Source organism: Drosophila sulfurigaster, chromosome 3 (genome assembly GCF_023558435.1).
Source record: "Drosophila sulfurigaster albostrigata strain 15112-1811.04 chromosome 3, ASM2355843v2, whole genome shotgun sequence".
NCBI classification, from domain to species: domain Eukaryota; kingdom Metazoa; phylum Arthropoda; class Insecta; order Diptera; family Drosophilidae; genus Drosophila; species Drosophila sulfurigaster.
This window is the reverse complement of record NC_084883.1, coordinates 48,029,812-48,049,142: the sequence shown is the minus strand read 5'-3', so window position 1 is coordinate 48,049,142 and position 19,331 is coordinate 48,029,812. Positions and strand designations below refer to the sequence as shown.

Here is a 19,331-nt window from a genome sequence, read left to right as displayed (position 1 = left end):
AATGATTAGTGAAGTGAAAGCTATGAACAGGAAATTTACTTCCTACCTCCTCGACTTCTTGGGGCGGCGTGCACTTGAAGTTGTTGGCGCCGGGACTTTGCCAGCTTCGATTGTCCTCCATGCGACCTGGACTGCCGTGATTCGAAACGCGATCCATGTGAGCTACGAGAAGAGAGAGTCAGTATTGTTGGTTACGGAAGTTTTTTAATGTGTACAAAGCGACAATACTCACAGTCCCAGAAGAGATCTCCGATGTCGGCATCGCTAAAGTCCTCGTTGCCCTCTTCGCCCTCGCCGAAGATGAAATCATCTTCCACCGGCGGCTCGTTTTGGAATTGGCGTGTAAAGGACTACAATATCAAAAAAGAAAATATTGAAATTAGTAAATTATTAAATACAACCAAAAAAGAAGAAATTACCCATAAAGTTCCTAATGATTTAGGAGCTCTGTTTTCTCATTTTTAGGTCAATAATAACAAACAACTAATTCTAGGATGTTTTATCTATTTAATGACTTTAGCAATCTGTATTATTCAATATTCAGCTCATTACTAGTAAAAATTGTGTTTTGAAAATATTACAGCCTCCAAACTCTTACCGTAGGGGATTTGCATTGATAGTTCAATCAGTTTCTTTTGCTTTATTTTGCACGATTATATTGATCAAGTTGTGTGAGGTAAAAATGTCAGCCTCCTAGCTCTTACCGCTTGGGTTTGCATTGATACCTTAATAAATTTGTATTGAATTTCGGACACCCTAGTTAAAAACCCTAATCTTATTGCATGATTCAATTGACCAAGTTCTATAAGGTACAAGTTTCAGTCTCCTACCTCTTACCGCTTGGGCTGTGCGTTAATAGTTCAGTCAGTCTGTTCCTCAGTCAGAATAAACAGTGAAATGTATATAGATTAATGCCTAAATTAATTTTTCAGCCTCCTGAGTCTTACCACTCAGCTCTGCTGTGTAAATCATTCATGCAGTTAGTCGGTCACTCAGTTTAAACCACTTTAGGAACTTAAATCTAAGCCTAAATTAGATTCCCAATAACTAACTTCCTAACGAATAATAAATAGCAAACTCACCGCACAAACAGCACTCGTGGGGAAGACCAAGATGTGAGTACAGGTCACGTCCTGTGGCGTGGAGAGCGGATTCTGCATTGAGATCTGTGAGAAGCGTTCGTCGGGCGTAAACTGATCGGGCATCACACGCAACTTGGCGTCCGGTTCGAGTGTGACAAGACACGCGCTGAGAATGGTCGGTGGATACATGAGCGTACACTGTTTGCACATGTCCTTGAACTGCTTCGAGGCCTTCTGGAGTTGTTGCTTGCTCAGCAAATAGCTCCAAGACTTGAGTTCGCTGTGTCCAATGCGACCGATGCGTCCGATGACCAGACGCCACATTTGCGACGTCTGCGATATGAGACCCATGACAAAGTCCATCAGCTTCCGCAGTGCCACATAACGAGCCGGAGCTTTGCGTCGCCGTGCACGATTCGGTACATCGATGTTGATGCAGACCTTCTCGAGGAGTTCGCCCCGTTCATCGGTGGCGGTGGCCAGCAACCAAGCCTGATCCTCGCTCAGACAGTAATTGCAATACATCACCGAATAGCGAGTCTCGTTCTGACCGTGCATGCTTCCCGCTGCCCTGGAGAAGTCCGTCTTGTCGTTCCGCTCATGCATCGGCGCCAGCACGAAGGGCGCTGTGTACATTTTGTACGCCCTCCGGTTGGGTTCATCCTTGGTCTTGAGGAACGCCTCCATGTTGGCGGCGGTGCCAAAGCCCGTCAAACTCTTCACCGGCTGCGCATGCACCAAATGCCGACGACACTGCGAGAAGATGTTGAGTGCCAGGCACTTGATCTCATCGGAGAAGCGACGTCGGTTGCCCGCCGGACCGAGCTCCATGATCGATTCCAGCGAGATGATCTGTATGTTCATTTGGGCGCGCACCGAGTCGGGCACCGCTTTCAACAGTTCCGCATAGCAACGCAACAGAGCAATCAAGGCCAAACGCTCCAGCTCAACGCTGTCCGAGGCAAAGGTAAAGGGATTGACCACGTACAACACAATCGCGGAGGGATTTATATCCTCGAGGGTTTCGCCCATGCCCAGCGGATCGCCGAGCACGAGAGCTGGCTTGGCATCGGCGCCAGCGCCGCCTGCTCCAGCTCCCGCCACACCGGGCTTCACATCCTGCTTGCTATCCTGCTGCTGCTGTTGTTGCTGCTGTTGATCCTGTTGCCCCGTCGTCGTCGTCTGCTCTGTGCCAGGCTCGAGCTTGATAAGCGTAGTACCATCGCTAGCATGATCCGTGCCAGGCGCTGAGGCTCCCGTCTGTGACTGCGTTGCATTCCCCGACTGTCCCTTGCTGCCCTGGTGGCTGCCACTGGCATCGGGTGGATTGAGCAACGTCTTGTCGTTGGGCACCCGACTCAAATACGGCGCCAGCTGATAGAGAAAGGCCATGGCATAGCGTCGGATTTGATCCGCCAGCGGCGCATGCTCCAGCGTGCGCAGCCAATCATCCAGCGGTGTCTCACGTTCCCCAGGAGCTCCGTTATTGTTGTTGTTATTGTTGTTGGGTGCTCCGACTTGGAGCACACCATCCCAGCCGCGTATGGGCGTGTGCCGTCCTAGTTTGCACATCTCGTAGGTGCTGCTCAGCTCACGGAAATAAGTCCGAGTGTGCGCCGCAACGTGCTCATTGTCCGGACACACCACCACATAGACAACATCCCGAGCATAGGAGTAAGGCTCCAGCAGAAACTTGTCCCAATAGTGTATGGAATGCGGTGCCACTGAGATCCAATCTTTCTCGTAACCCACCACGACCGAAGGGATCGGCTGAGGTTCACATTGACCCGACGCACGTCCGGCGAGACGATGAAACTGCCGCCAAGTGAGCGGACCACTCACCGTGTTGTAGGAGCTGGCATCCTTAGAGCCGGCGGAGCCGCCTCGCGACTTGCAGTGGAAGGCACTCTGCAGCATCGGCTGAATGGCGTTCATGGTACGGACGATTTCCTTGTTGCTGCGCGTGAAACCCACCGGGAGATACGGCCACTTGTGAACCGTTAGACGACCGCTGCCCAAGGCGTGAAGTTTCTGCCTCAACGCGGGCGCCGCTTGGAAGGCGCTCAACTGCTGTCCCGGCTGTGAGGGTTGATGCGGATGCGATTGCTGCTGATGATGCTGCGAGTGCTGCGAATTGTGCTGCTGTTGATTGTGCCCGAACTCGAGCATATTCATGTCCAGGCGTTGCTCCTCGAAAGCCAGTCGCGCCTGCTCCAGCGCCAGACTTATGACATCGTGGGCATCGGTGAACTCGAGCACATTCGCAATGGACTCCATCGATGCGGTTGGTGCACCGCTGTTGCCGAAGAGTCGCCGCTGTCGGGACATGCGACGTCGATGCGATTGCAACGCCCGATGCACCGAACTGCTCGACGTCTGTATGATTGAGCACTGATCCAGCAGCAGATCGAAGATGGCATGCGCCAGTTGCTCAGCGACCGCTACGCTAGCTCCCGCTCCTCCCGATGTCACCTTCTCCAGTTCCCTGCCCGTAGACAACTCCGAGGCTCCGGGTTTCACGCTCTTTCGGCACAAACTCTGTATAAGACTGAGCAGCGTGGGTTGTTTATTACGTCCCGGATCCTCGACAATGCCCGTGATCTCCAGCTCATCCTCGTAGAACAAACCAGCACGATGCGAGAGTCGACGATTGACCACCGCACTAAAGCCGCAGGTGCACTCGACGGGATCGTCGTCCACGTAGCCGGTGATGTGCGGGTTGCTGCTGGGCGGTGTACACGAACTGGAACCACTCGAACCTCCGTTGGGTGCGGGCAATGCCGGCGAGTCCAGCCCGCCGCCAAAGGAGCTCAGCATACGCATGCCATAGGAGGAGGCGGATGAGGAGTTGTTTGGTGCTGCCAAGGCTGCGCCACTCGGTCCATTGAGCAGTCGCTGTTGCGTGGGAAACGGATTGAAACTGCTCCCTGGGAGCGGTACATAAACCCCTGAGTCCGCGCCGCGAATGTTGCCAATCTTCTGGGCATCTGCGTTGCACACACAAACGCTGCTGCTGTCAAAGTTGTGATCCCGAAACACATTCAACGCGGTGTCGTACAGCAAAATGTTCACCAGCACCGAATTCACCTCGGGCAACTCCTGCAGCAAACCCATTGCAGCTGCCACAGCCGAGGCAACCGCACCTCCCGCATTGTTAGCACCTCCACTTCCTGCGCCGTATTGCATCATGGCGAGCTTGTCGCCGCCAGGCATTTGGTGTCCGAATTGTGCGTGCGGCGTGTGCGCATCCTGCGAGTTGTACGGCTTGTTGAGGTACGTGGAAGATGTTGAGGTCGCCGGACTCGCTGCTGCAAGCTCGTAGGGATACGGCGGTGGCGGATGTGTGGGCGTCTGACGCATATTCCCAGCATTGTGATGCATGGGACTGCTGCGTGGGAAGGGCACCAACCCGGCAGCTGCCGGGGAGGGAGGCATGGGTGACATCCCAGCGCGTTGCATCATCTGTTGCATGGAGCTACCGGGCGGGGCTTGCGGACAGTTGAGCTGATTCAACAGCAGCTGGCTGCCACCGCTACTCAACGGTTGGGGGACTGTGGAGACTGGCGACGGCATCGCCGTGTTCATCATGGGAGTCCGAGGTCCAGCGGCCAACAAATCGTGCAGCTGCTGATGCTTCTGATGTGAATGTTGCTGCTGCTGTTGTTGTTGCTGCTGTTGTTGCTGCTGCTGCTGTTGTTGCTGGTGTTGCTGATGCTGTTGTATGCGCTGCTGCAGCTGTTGATGCTTCTGATGCTGTTGCTGTTGTTGCTGCGCTGCCGCCGCCTTGGCCAAAGTGGCTGCACGTGACTTTTGACTGTGACTCCAGGTGGGATTGTAGTAACAATTGGCGGGCATGGCGAGTGCGGGAAGCGTTTGACTGGGCAGATTCGTGAGCGGCGCATAGCGTGAGCTGCCCACGAACTTCTCCTGCTGCGGCGGTCGGTACACGTAGTTCCAGTCGTGGATGGGCTCCTCCACGGGACTTCCCAGCTCCACGCTGTACTCCTGCTTCGTCAGCTTGAGCACAACACCGAGAGCAAGTGCAGCGCCTCCTCCATTATTGCTAGCATTGTTGTTGTTGTTGTTGTTATTATTATTGCTATTACTATTGTTATTGTTGTTGTTGTTATTGTTGGAGACGCCGCCAACAACGCTGCTCGTGTCCACGCTGAGATCCGTCATGACAACGTCCGTTTGGCAGGGACTGGAATTGGGATGTTGTTGCTCATGGGACGGCGGCGTTGGAAACATTTTGGTCAAATCCTCCGCTTGTATGCTGCCCGCCCCCGAACTGGCCACCACAGCAGCGACCACAGCACTTGCCACCGCAGTGCTACGCTTGAGTTCATCAATCGTATTTGTCACCGCACTGCAACCGCCATTCGAGGGATTATTGGAGTCGGGTGGCGTATGAATCTGCACGCTGCTGCACTCATCATTGGAGCTCGTGTCGAAGATCTGCTCCAGATCGTCGAGCGTGGGATTAAGTCCTTCGGCGGTGAAGAGATTGCCGCCGCTGCCAGCGAGATTCGATGACTTGGACTCCTTGCAGGGCGAATGCAAACCGGGCTCCGTCTTAATGTCCAGACCCGGAAAGAAGCTGCTGGCCGTAGCTGCGCTCCCGCTGTTGCCACCGCCAGCTGCCGCATTGAGCGCACTGTCCGCCTCATCGTTGCTTCCGCTATTGAGTCCCGTTCCCGTTCCGCCACCGGCGGCTGTTGCTCCAAAGGAACTGGCTATGCCCACCAGACCGCCACCAGCTGCAGCTCCGGTTGTATCGGAGGCTGCTGCCAGTTGCGACGGTTGCGTGGCATTGCCATCGATGGAGAGCAGCGAACCGTAGACGGATCCGGGTGACGGCATCAGCGGCTTGAAGTGCGTGTGTCCCTCGTAAAGGTTTTTGGCGTAACGTGGTCGCTTTTGCTTGGCGGATTCATTGAGATTGGGTCGCATCACCGGCAAATTGTCCCTGTGAAGAAAGAGTAGTTAAACATTTGCCACTCGAGAGGATTACTAAAAGCAGCTAGCTTACCAAGCCTCCTGTAGGCTAAAGTCATAGATGATTTCCTTGAGCCACTCCTCGCTGAAGCTATCCACATCCTTGAGCTTCAGCTGCGGCGTCTTGTACAGATTAAGCAGATTGCTCACCGCCTCCATTGTGCTTGTGGCCACCGGCTGCTGTTGTGATCGCTGCACCACCGTTCCTGGCTCCTGTTTGATTTGCGTTAAGGTTGGAGCTGTTGATGGTTGCATCTCCAGCTTCTTCACGCTAATCGTGCCACACTGCACACCAGCTGCACCACCTGCTGCCGCTCCAGCACCTGCCGTTGCTCCTCCAGCTCCTGCGCCAGCTGCTGCTGGCGTTGTGCCGGAGGCTGTTGCATTGCCGGATGTGGGCGTCGCTGGTTGCTGCTCGCCGGACGCTGCATTGGCGCCACCCGCGTTCGAGCCGTGCTCCGTGTAGGCGGGCGGCTCCCCGCTGGGCGTCTGATGCACATATGGGGAGGCGGTTATGCTCTTGTTATCGTGCTGATCCGTGGGCGTGGGCGCTGGCGTATTCTTGTCCAGCAGATGATCGATGGGCGTGGGCGGCTGCTGTAGATTCGAAACGGATGTGGGCGCATGCGGACTCATGTTAAGCAACTGCAAAGCAATAAGGATCACAATTAGATTCAAAGATTCAAGTTGATGGGTGGGGGGGAGAGCAGTACTCACTTGCTCAGCGGGCGGCACTGAGGTCGGCTGCGATTGCGCCGAGTTGGGATGCGGATGTGGAGATGGTGCTGGCGTCGCTGGTGATCCAACCGATGAGGAAGTCACCGCTGGCGGCATCGATGATGTATCGCCGCCCAGCGAGTTGCGTGATGAATATATCGACGCACCGCCACAGGGTGGTGTCGCTGCACTCGATGCGGCCAAATGTCTGCAGAAGAAAGTTTGCAATAATTGTTATTAGCAATTTATTATGGGCATTATGCAAACAAATAAAAATAGCATACGCTACATGCTTGCGGGTTATATACAAAATATATTAGAAAATTAAAATATTTATAACCAACCAACTACTGTATAACGCATACATAGAGTAATTAATCGATTAATCAAAACGGCTTATCGATAAGCACTGCTAATATGCTAAGCAACAAAATCAAAACCACATCCAAGAGAGAGCGCGCGAGTGAACGAGATAGATAGTGTGTGGGGGGGGAAAAGGAGAGCCGAGGGAGCAGAATAAAAATATTATAATCAACTTCGCAGTTGCCAAAAAAAAAAAAAAAATTACAAACAACATTAATATATGCATGTCATGTAATGGTTATTTACAGCATATACTTAGGTATGTGTATGCGGTAGTGTGTGTGTGAGATGTGTGTGGGGCAGCACCGCAGGATCAATATCAAAATACCAAAAATACCGATAACGAGCCGTTGTTTATGACTAAAAGTAACGACCGCTTTTGATTGGTGCAAAAACGGAGTTGTGTGGAAGGCTGTTGGCTGAAGCCATTCATTTACAATGTATGAAATTAATAATTGTTATTTATTATTGCCAGTTACCGCAAGTTAATAATTAAACAAAAAAAAATACAATAAACATATTGTTAATAACTTTATGGCAGAGCTGCACATGTATTCTATGTATGTGTGGGTGGCCATTGCACAGTATGTATTTATGTATGTATTTATATGTGAGTTGAAAATTAGCAGCAAAGAAAACTTGTCAACCAAAAACAACGAAATTAAAAACTTAAGTAGAGCATGTTGTTGTGTTGTCGTTTGTAGTAACAGAATATAAACAACTTAAAGGGAGTGTGTGTGAGTTTATGAGCAAGAAATTCAAAGAGAGCGTATTATTAGAACTAAAAAAAAAAAAAACAACCAAAAGAAAACGAAATGAAAAAAAATGAAAACAAGTTGGCAGCGCTGCTAAATTGCCTGCACACACACACACACACTTGGCTTGAACAGCGACACAAACCTTTGTTTTGGTATATTGGTGTCTGTTGTTGTTGTAGTAGTGTTGTTGTTGTAAAGTTTGAGCGCTGTCTGAGAATTGAGTAGAAAGCGCTTGTGAAACGGCACAATTTTGCGCTTGAGACTTGAGCCACCAGCAGCAGTAGTAGTTGTTGTTGTGAAGAATGAGGAGGAGGAGGAGTAGTAGGAAGTTGTTGAGGAGGAGCAGCCAAGACTGGAACTTGCACTGGAACTCGAACTGGAATGATGCGACGACGACGTTGACGACGCCCCCACCACAGACGCTGCTGCAGGTCGCAGGTGATGTTGTTGTTGTTGCTGTTGCAGTAGTTGTTGTTGTTGCTGCTGATAGAGCTGGAACGACGTTTTGCCACTGTTGTTGGCAGCACTGATGGCAGCCCGCAGTGCAGGCGAACTGCCGCCGCTGCTACTGCTCTGCTGTTGCTGCTGACGCTGCTTGCTGCCGGCGCTGCTGCTGCCGCCGCCGCTGCATTGTGCGCTGAAATTTGGTGGGTTTTTTTTTGTGTTAAACTTTCAACTCAACTTTCAACACACATTTGATTCGCAGTCGCGCGCGCGTTTGCTGTGGTGAGTTTCGATTTGTCTTAACGGCTGTAAGCGTTTAATTAGAATAGCAACACATGCAACGCACACACACACAATTACACACAGACGCACGCACAATTAACTTATGATTAAAAATACATAAAAAAAAAAAACAAAAAAAATTGTTTAATAATATTGCAATATTAGGGAATATACTGAATTCTGGTATTCTAAGCATGCCATCAAAGCGTTATACAAATCTCTCGATTACAATTCATATATATTCATAATATATCGATATCGATCAAAATTCAACACAAATCGCGCTACGAAAAAAAAAACAAATCACACATACTCCAAAAAAGAGAGACAGACAGACAGAGATAGATAGAGAGTAAAAGAGGAGCAGCAGGATCGTAACACACACAGGCACACATAAACACACACACTTGAAGTGCATGGTATAAGTGTTTGCTGGGTGGTTGGGTGCAGAGAAAAGTTAAAAAAAAAAATCAAAAAGAGGAACAGGAATAGAAGAGACAGCGGGCGTTCGGTTTGTAAAGAGAAACTGTAGCGAGAAAAACTTACTTGGTGCATATGCAAGGAGCTTTCTGCATGGGATCCACAAAGTTCCACAGCTTTTGCCGTTGCTGTTGTTGTTGCTGCTGCTGTTGAATTTGCTGCTGGACATGCTGCTTGGAATCCGTTTGCTTCACATCCTCTTCCTCTGCCGGAGTCGCTGCCGACGCTGACGTCGCTGACGCCGCGGCATCCACATGCAGTGTATTCATGATGCAATCCTGCCAAGCACGCTCAGGCATTTCAATGGCCGCCGTTGCTGGTATGTGAGTATTGTTGGTATTGAAGGTAAATCCCGATGTCGGACGCTGATCGTAGTACGGCTGAAACGTTAAACGTTCCAACGCGCTCATCGCCTGCGTCGTCGTTGTTCCTGTTGTTGTTGTTGTTGTTGCCTTCTTGTTGTTGTTACAGTTTCCATTCGTATTGCCGCCAGATGGCGCCACAATCGCCGCCTCTTTAATGGCCGCCGTTGGCATCGCTGCCGGCGTTGTTGCTGGCGCCATTGCGGCTGCTGCGGGCGAGGAGAGCGACGCAAGCACAGCTGGTTCGGCTGTCCCGCTGCCGCCATTCGCCTTGTACATCTCGGTAAACTCCATATGCTCCATGTCGTCCAGATCTGTGACTAGTACATAGTTCGTGGGGTGATACATCTTATGACCACCTGAAAGTAGCGGGAGATATTCGATTGGGATTAGCAAGTGGATCGTATGTGATTGGAATGTGTATTTAATGGAGGATCAAAGTGGATTGCATTTCAATGAGCTTACTTATATTGTAGAAGACCGATTGAGATTAGCAAGTGGATTGCATGTGGATCGTATGTGATTGGGATGCGTATTTTATAAGGGGATCGAATGAGTAACAAATGAAAAATAGTAACAAATATTTCAGTGGATTCCATGTGGGATGTGTATTTTGTGAAGTATCGAAATTCAATTCAAAAGAAGATTGGGATTAGTAAGTGGATTGCATGTGGATCGTATGTGATTGGGATGTGTCTTTTATAAGGGGATTTAATGAGCTTACTTCATATATTGAAAAAGAGTTAACAAATATTTCAGTGGATTCCTTGTGGATCGTATGTGTAAAGGATCGAAATTCAATTCAAAAGAAGTTAACAAATATTTGAGGATCGCATGAGTAATTTGTAACGATTGGGATTAGCAAGTGGATTGCATGTGGATCGTATGTGATTGGTGTGTGTATTTTGTGGAGTACCGAAGTGGATTAATTTCAATGAGCTTAATTATATTGTAGAGGATCAAATTTTAAAAAATTGATCACACATTTGAAGATCGCATGAGTAATATGTTATGTAAATGATCCTATTCTGAGCTTATAATGCGAATCGTAGGAATTCTATTCAAAGCTTATGTTGGAAGGTAGGAATCGTGAAAATCTCAGGTTTATTAGGAGATTATTAGGTTTGCCATGTAGATAAAATATGATTAGTTCTGTACTCTCTATATTCATATTCATATTCATATTCATACAGATGTGTGAAAAATAAATTCTTTTCAATAACAGCTGTCTAAATTGTAAAGCTCCCAGCAAACTTTAGAAAAGTTAACGATAATTGCGATAGTGGAAAGTAAATGGACTTTAAGACAGCTGTTCTTTAAAACAAAATAAAGATCAGTCAATGTTAATCTCGAATGTATTAAAAACATTCTTTTAAAGGCAAATTTTAGGAATTGTTTTTTATTTTTAAATATTTATGCGCTCAACAAAATAAAATTTTAAATTCAAGTTAAATTGTTGTGTATTATCGAAGAAAGGAATTTAGTTTATCTGGGAATAGATTTCAAATGGATCGCATGGGGAATTCAAGGGATAAATGTATGATCTTTTAATGGGTTCGCCATGCTACTTCTTTTACTCACCCGACACCACCTCGACCACTGGCGGCACATCCGTGTTGTCCTTATTGCACAGCGGAAAAAACGATGCCCAATCCTCGAGAATCTTTTCGGCCATGGGATCGTTGGCCTTGTAACTGTTCCCAGTGAGTATTGCCGCAATGCCAAACGGTGCCAACATCACTTTCCTCGCCTGTGCCGGCGTCGTTGATGTCGTCGCTGGCTTTTCGGCTCCAGCCTCGATCAGCGGCGAAGCGGCAGGCAATGGTGTTGTGGCAGCAGCTGTGCCACCATTTGCCGCATCCTTGGAAGCCGAAGCATTGCCTTGGCCACTGGCCGCAGCAAAAGCTGCCGACGCCTCGGCCAAATGCTCCTTGGTCAAGGGACGCACGGCAGGATGTTCCCGCAGATCGATGGAGGCACAAACCGTGTCGCCATGCACAAAGAACGTAAACGAAAAGGACAAGTGTTGCGAACTAGAAGAAAGATGTAAGAGATACGTCAGCTAATCCTGTCAAGAATCAATTGGGGATTTGTGCCAGGAAGAACGATGCGATCGCATAGACTTCAATGCGAACGCACAGAGTTCCTGATTCATTTGATCTGGGATGATTACCGCGACCACCAGCGGAGTTACTTTCAACATCTGGTCATCGTCGTGTTGGCAAATGTCATCCAAAATGTGGATTCCATTTGGGATCGTAACTTACCTGCGTCCAAAGAGACGATCGCTTGAGGTGCAAGGCTGAACAAACCATTTGCCAAAGCGCACAATGTCCTTGGTGAGTACAAATCTGCGAGTAGGAAGAAATTAATGATTAATCCAGATCTTTCTACAGCATCTACAATAAACTCACCTCTCCATGAGATTGTGCAGCGCCTTGAAGAGCAGAGAGCGGCACTCGTAGGTCAGTTCACCCTTCCATGTGCCATTCCAAAGCGCTTGATTTGCTGCAATGCAAAATAAGAAAAGAAACCAGTTAGTTAACGGTGAGCTTTGAAAGCATATTAAAGCTTACAACCAGTTAGTTAACGGTGAGCTTTGAAAGCATATTAAAGCTTATAACCAGTTAGTTAACGGTGAGCTTTGAAAGCATATTAAAGCTTATAGTATAGGATAACTGCTAACATCTCTTATTATTTAAAGATATTTATGGAATTTCTGTGTCAACGATTAGTTTTGAAATGACATTAAAAGCTCTTATTATTTCAAGGAATTTATAGAATTTCTGATTGCTATTTTAATTATTAGTCCCCATACTATATACAAACAGTAATCTTTCAGTTATTAGGCAATTATATGAATTTTCTTATTGAAATAACAAATACAATTACTTATTGCAATAAGATGAAAGACTCAGGGTTTCAGGCTTATTATTAATTTTAACTATAAACATTTTGGTAAACATATTGAAGTTGTAAACTAATTTAAGCAACTCTTAAAACAAAACCATTTTATTTATTCAATCCCGTAATTCTTTAATGATGATTCCTTAATTTAAAATATATTAACAAATAAAATATTCATCATCAAAATTCCTCTAGCAATAATATCATATAATTCCATTCTAATAAGATCGTCAAATTATTATACATAGAACAACTTTTCAATAAAAGTTTGGCTTAAAATATCAAATCACTTAACAACTTTTTGTAACAATTATAATTAAATGAATAAGCATTTAAAAAAAAAAAAAGAGTATAGTATTGTTAGTGTCGATCACACTTTGTATAGCATCGATCCACAACAATTTAATTTACACTTCTAATTGAGTTCCACACCCGCCCCCTACTCAATGAGATTTGTATTTAACTGGCGTGTGGAACGCATTTGAAAGGCGGAAAATAACCGCATAAAATAAGAGAAAAAGGCACGCGCGCGCTCTTCTTCATCTAGGCACGCATAAACACACACACACACACATGCTTACTTGGTGACAGCAAACAAGGGGAACAACAATAATAATAAGTGCAAAGGCAACAACGCAAATCATTTTAGTGAGCAGCAAATTTGAAAGTGACGCGCGCGCGCTTTTGAGAGCATTATTGAAAAGGCGAAATGATTTTGTTATTGTTTTGCGACGCGCGCATCCCAATGACAAATTTAACTGTGGTCGAACAGAGATGGATTAATAACAATGTGCGAGAGTGAGAGAGCGACAGTGTCTATGTAAATGCAAGTAAAAACAACAATGCGAGTGAAGCAGAGGAAGACAAAACGGGGCCCCTATAGGCAGAGAAGAAGAAGCAGAGGCGGAGGCAAATCAAAAGCGGAAGCGCAAACAAAATGCCACTTAAAACAAAAAGAGGCAACGACGACGACAAGTCGACGACTATTTACGTTGCGCCAGAGCGAGATAGAAAGAGGCGGCAGGAATAGTCGAGAAATTTTTTTGGAAAATTCCAAGCATCTCACAAACACACACACACACAGACATACACACGTACGTGAGACACCTACACAAGGCTGTAACTGCCGGTTTTCACCCTCAGCGCATTCAACAACACACATACAAACAAACAAACAACACAAAAAATTCAAGAAATAATAAGAGGCCAAAACACACAGAGGCGCAACATCCAAGCAATGTTGCAAAGATAATTACGTAAAGGTAAACAACATTATAAATAACAAAACACAAATGCAAAGAGAACAAGAGCGCGCGCCCCATTCACACTCAAAAAAACAACAAAACAGCAAAAAAAAAAAAAAAAAAGAAACAAAGAGCGCACGCCGGCGAATGAGTGAGTAATAATGAGTGAATGAGCGAACTGAGTGTGAGTCCGAGTGACACGAGTGTGTGAGAGTGAGTGAGTGAGCGAGCAGCAAAGCAGCGAGTAACGACGTCACAATGCAGCAGCAGCGAACGACGCGACAGCGGCCAGAGCGTCGTCGTAGGCTGGGCTTTGGAAATGTGTGCTTGTTGTTGTTGGTTTTCTTGTAGCTATGTAGTTGTAGTTGTAGTAGCTATAGTTGTTGTTGTTGTTACAAGCCTGCTTGTGGATTTCATTGTGTGTACCTTCTTTCAATGAGATCAGCGTAAAATTTTTAACCAGAGGGCAATGTACGATTATGTACGTGTGTGCGTTTGCGTACGTTTTTCTGTATGTGTGTGTTGTGTGTTTGTGGGCTTATTTTTTCGCTAGTGTCACCAGCCAGGGGTCATATGCGAAGCCCGCAAAAGTTCAAAAGCTCGCACATACAAATACACACACACACACACTCACTGTTCGAGACGAAACGTGCAACAGAATAATGTAAAAGTATAAAAGGGTAGCAACAGCTACATGGCTGGCTGCAGCCTCTCAAAGAAACAAAAAAAGGCAAACCTACAAATTCTGCAAATACAAAATTGGCATTGCCGACAACGACAGCGGCGACGTGATGCGGCTGCTGCTGTTCATCGTCGTTCCGCCGACTTGCGACTTCGTCGTCTGCAAGCCGACCAGGCAACCATCCGACCACCGCTGCTCAATGCAAATTCCAAATACAAGTACATATGTACACATACTTACATATAGGCATACGCATATTTATTATATACACGCATATGTGTGTGTGTTATTTTTTTTGTAGCACGTGTGGTTTGTGCACATGTTGCTGCTGATTGAGAGACTCACGCAGAGCGACAGCTTCAAAGAGAGCGCGCGCCCACCCGCAAGAGAGAGAGTGCGAGAGTGGGTGAGTGAGAGGAGTGCACAGGCAAACGCAACACTTACTGTTGCTGAGAGCGCAAGTGAGTGAGTGATGAGCGAATGAGTGTTGTTTGGCCAAAAAGTGCCGCTAGTTTTTCTAAAGCATGCACTCGCTCAACTGCTGCTGCTCTCCCACACACACGCACACCTTTTGCGCTCTCTTGATGTTGTTTGTGCGCTTGATGAAACGCTATTTTAGGTTAAAAATTTGCTGCCACAGCAAAATGTAAATGACGTGCGAAATGTATGAGTGTGTGTTTGTATGCTTATGCGTGTGTGTGTGTTGTGTTGTATATTGAGTCTAAATAATTACAAAATTACAGCAATGAAATTCGTTGCAATGAATTGCGTGCAACAAGCGGTAGATGGCATGCCAAATCCACACATACAAATGCACATATATTGCATATGTGTGTATTTAATCAAGGTCAATAATCTGCTGCGATTGTGAGCGCACATTGAAAATTGGTTAATAAGCAAACAGCAGCAGCAACACACAAAAAACAGGTAAAGCGTCGTCGCAGTCGGCAAACGGAGCAAAAACGAATGCAAAATTTTGCCGTGCAGCAACAACAAAGCGCATTGTAATTAAGCTTTAAAACCAGTTTCGAAAAAAAACAGCGCACAAATCTAAAGAGAGTAGAGAGAACGAAACAGCGCACAATCACACAAACGCAGAAAGAGCTAGAGAGCAGAGCGCAAGTAACTCTCTCACACACACCCACACACACATTGTACATGCAAAAGTTGTGAGCTCATAATTATTAGCCCCAATTGTGAGAGGGAGAGGCGCACACAAACACACATACACAATGTCAAAGCAGCAACAAAGTGACAGCTGTTTAAGGTAAACTGTATCAAGTGTGTGTGTGTGTGAGAAGAACAACAACAACAACAGCCATTGGCAATGACAACAAGTAGCGGGGGCAACAAGCGAATAATCCCATAGAGTGTTGCTGTTTATGTCGTTTCTCGCCATCGTTCGAGTTCTTGCTATCGATATCGATATCAATACCATTTTGCAAATCGTGTGAATATGAGTTTGTTTCATTCTTTTGCAATTGATAATAACAAAATAACGAGCGCCATCGTTGGGATTGTGTGACGTCTGAGAAAGAACAACAACAACAACAAAATAAAAAGCGTCGTTGCCTTTTTTCACTGGGCAGCGTCGTGCATACTCTCTTTCTCTCTCTCTGGTTTCATTCACACGCAAATACACACACGCGCATACATACAAAATGTCAGTGGACAGCAGCTTTTTTGTTTGTTGATTGCGGCGACACAAAGTAAAAGGCTATAAAAAGCAAAGACAATTCGCACAACGTAATGTCAATGCAATTAGTCAATGTCCTTGTCATTAAAAACCAAAAAAATAAAACGACGAACGGGGTCGACAACAATTTCACCAGAGTCAAAACAGGCAGCGCAACGACAGTTACTGCGGCAGAGGCAGCGACTGCGGCGCATTCAACTCGTCGCCTTATGACGTCGCACAATCGAAAGCAGACGTTAACTACGTTACGATTACGATAGCGATTACGATTACGTCGTTGGCTGACGTATGTTCACATGGTATGTTCATATTGTACATACACACATACATAGATACTGATTACAATGCGAGTGGAATTTTTGCCAGCCGCAACACAAAAATTACAAAGAGACACCAAGTGATAATTTGTGGTCAGAGATAGCGATAGCGCATATACTATGTGTACATGGGCAAAAATTAAATAAATATTAGCCACACGCCATACAAAAAAAAAAAACTACCGTTGCTCTACAGCTACAGCTACTACTGATAAGAAAAATGATGAAAAAATCTAAGTAAAAGCAAAAGCAATCATCATCGTCGAGGCTAACAGCAGCAAGTCCCCCTTAACAGCATTCTGAATTTGCCAAGGCGGCTACTACAGCACACACACACACTTTCACACACAAATGAGCTTCAAAGAGAGCGCGCAACGAGAGAGCGAGAGAGAGGGAGCGCGCCCAAAAGCCCAAGTGAGAGCGCGCCATGCACAATACGAAACAAAAACATTGCAAATGACACAGGTGACGTTTTACGCGTGGGCTGACCGCAAGGCAACTCAACGAGTGAGTGAGCGAGAGAGAAGCAGAGAGAGAGGAGGGTCTGACTACTACTTCTGCTGTTGCTGACAGACGAGCGCGCCATGTGAGTGATTGTGTGTTGGAAGGGAGAAGCACAAACACACACACATACCTACGCGCGCGCGAGTTTATTTATTTGACATGCACATGTGTGTGTGCGTGTATTGTTTTGGTTTTCTCATGGGTACAACACAATTTTTGCTGCGCTGCACGTTGCGGCCTTGAACGTTTTATTAAATTTATAAAGCTACCAGGCAATGTAACGGCATGTGATGCAAAAAACATCGATGTTTGCCGATTGTTCTTATAGATCAATGTTTCCTTAAAAGGTTGCCTAACGAAAGTTAAAACAACTATAAACTATAAAACTTTTCAATTTAGTTATTGTAAGATTTTTTAAGAATTTGAAAACAAATTAAAAGAGTGTTCACTAATAATCGAATTAAGTATAGAATTATAATTATTATTTAAAGATGCTCTCATAACAAGAAACAGTCTAAAAGATTTGATTTATGGATTATAGATATTTTCTTTTTGCTTATTGTAAGATTTCTTAAGAACTTAAAAACAAATTTAAAGAGTGTTCACTAATAATCGAATTAAGTATAGAATTATTATGTATTTCTTTTATTAAATGTATTTCGTATTACTGTAATATTATTATAGTTTAAAGACGCTCTCATAATACAAAAACTAAAGATAGATCTATAATCATATATCAACAAAAATCGAGTAACAAGCGTAATTTTAAAGCTAGAGTTGCGAATTTTGGTACATACAATAATAACTGTAGTAATTGTGATTCCCGAAAATTTGGTTGCGATTGGATTGTTGAAGTTATTAAAGAAATACTTTTGTATAGGCAAAAACGCCTACTTACTAGATTTCTTAGTTGCTTTGGCTGGTATATTTTTAATGTTGTACTATATCGATATATCAAATATACCATTTAATATATTTTTAATATTTTTGTATATTTCGGAAATAATACAATATTTTGCATTTATTCAAAATGGGTAGCGGGTATCTCACAGTCGAGCACACTCGAATGTAGCTTTCTTACTTGTTTCTATTTTCTTGTTTTGCTTACCTGCTACTTTTAGCAGCTCGGCATCGACGAGCTCACTGAGATCCGGCTCCTCGCCATACCAAAAGATCCACAGCTCCTTGGCGGCGGCAAGCGATAGAGGCGGGTGTACAGTAGTCGATGTGGTAATCTCAAAGTTTAAGGCATTCTGATCGGTGTTATCCTGCTTCGTGGATTGAACGCGTCGCCACACGCACAGCATATCCGCCTGCATGCATCGTGAATAGGATCGCAGTATCGGATCGGCCAGAGGATCACTCGATGCATTTGGCCGTTCGCCATTCACGAACTTTCGCCATTTTATTCCACACAAATCAGTCTGTGGAAGAGGCAAGAAGGGAAATTCGTTATCATTTCGATGTTTACTCAATTAGAATATATCATTGCGATGGGAGATAAGCTCACAAAGTAAATAAATATATTTCGAAATCCATATTACACATTGTACAATCAATATGGTTGTAAATTCTATCACAGTTGTACTTCGATAAAGCGAAATAGTGGAAATATTCTTTATCCGCACCTAACATAATTAATGCTCATAAAATAACCAAGTATGTCCAATGTTATTTAATATCAAATTTAATAGATTATATACAACAAATTTCTAAATCAAAGAAAAAACAATTTTAACCGGTTATTTGTTTTTTAGGCACAGAATATTGTTGAAAAGCATTTTGGAATGTTGAAAAAAAAAACATTTTCTTGTATGGAAATGTGCCTTAAGTTTATTTTACGTTAAATTAACATTTGTGGTGACATTATTAAAACGATGTCTATTTAAACTTTGAAATGTTGATTTGAAAATAAATTAAAAATGATCCATTTTATGATCCAACATAAATCAGTTGTCTTGTACAATACATTTTTTATACATTTCCGTAATTCAGTAAATTTTTATATATAAAATTATGATGCGATTGTAAAAAATGAAATTGCTAAAAGACCCTGGTTTTTTAATATTTATATTGAAAAATAGATAATTAAAATAAAACATTGAATTTCGTTTTGTCAACTAAAAATGTATTATTTAAAATTGCCCTTTACAAGTTTTTTCATAAAGTATAATATTTGCTTTTCATGTTTCTTGATTCCTTAATTATATTAATCCATTTAAGTAAAAGAAATTAAGTTGGTTTGTGCTCTCATTTTGTAATATTAAAATAAAATGTATAATATAAAGTAAGCCTACTAAATTATCTCTAGCATCTCCATCGTACTGGGTGATCACTGTAGCTTCTGCTAACTGTATCTAACTGAGATAACACCTACGCTTTGTTTACAAATCCCACACGCAACATTCTACTAACTAAGCAGCTACCACCTACAAAAGCTCCGCACAACAAAGCGCGTCAGTGTTGCAAAACGTTAAGCATACAACCACACACAC

General features: G+C 44.8%; 1 protein-coding gene and 1 non-coding gene across 4 annotated transcripts in view; both read right to left on the bottom strand.

Moving 5' to 3' along the window:
• Positions 1-19,331, bottom strand: part of LOC133845858 (mediator of RNA polymerase II transcription subunit 13) — a 28,883-nt gene that overhangs the window by 3,141 nt on the left and 6,411 nt on the right. For 2 of the 3 annotated variants that reach the window (XM_062280459.1, XM_062280458.1), the window contains exons 3-13: positions 17,945-18,260; positions 11,901-11,994; positions 11,754-11,837; positions 11,068-11,519; positions 9,191-9,845; positions 8,061-8,555; positions 6,798-7,005; positions 6,115-6,725; positions 1,083-6,051; positions 233-350; positions 47-162 (exon numbers count right to left, since the gene is read on the bottom strand). In XM_062280459.1, coding sequence (XP_062136443.1) covers positions 47-162; positions 233-350; positions 1,083-6,051; positions 6,115-6,725; positions 6,798-7,005; positions 8,061-8,555; positions 9,191-9,845; positions 11,068-11,519; positions 11,754-11,837; positions 11,901-11,994; positions 17,945-18,260 — 8,118 coding nt within the window. The remainder of the gene's footprint in view (positions 1-46; positions 163-232; positions 351-1,082; positions 6,052-6,114; positions 6,726-6,797; positions 7,006-8,060; positions 8,556-9,190; positions 9,846-11,067; positions 11,520-11,753; positions 11,838-11,900; positions 11,995-17,944; positions 18,261-19,331) is intronic. The other variant, XM_062280460.1, reaches the window with a different exon arrangement.
• LOC133846666 (small Cajal body-specific RNA PsiU6-40) lies at positions 11,574-11,723 on the bottom strand. The gene has a single exon (XR_009895007.1). It is a non-coding gene; the product is annotated as a small Cajal body-specific RNA PsiU6-40 (non-coding RNA).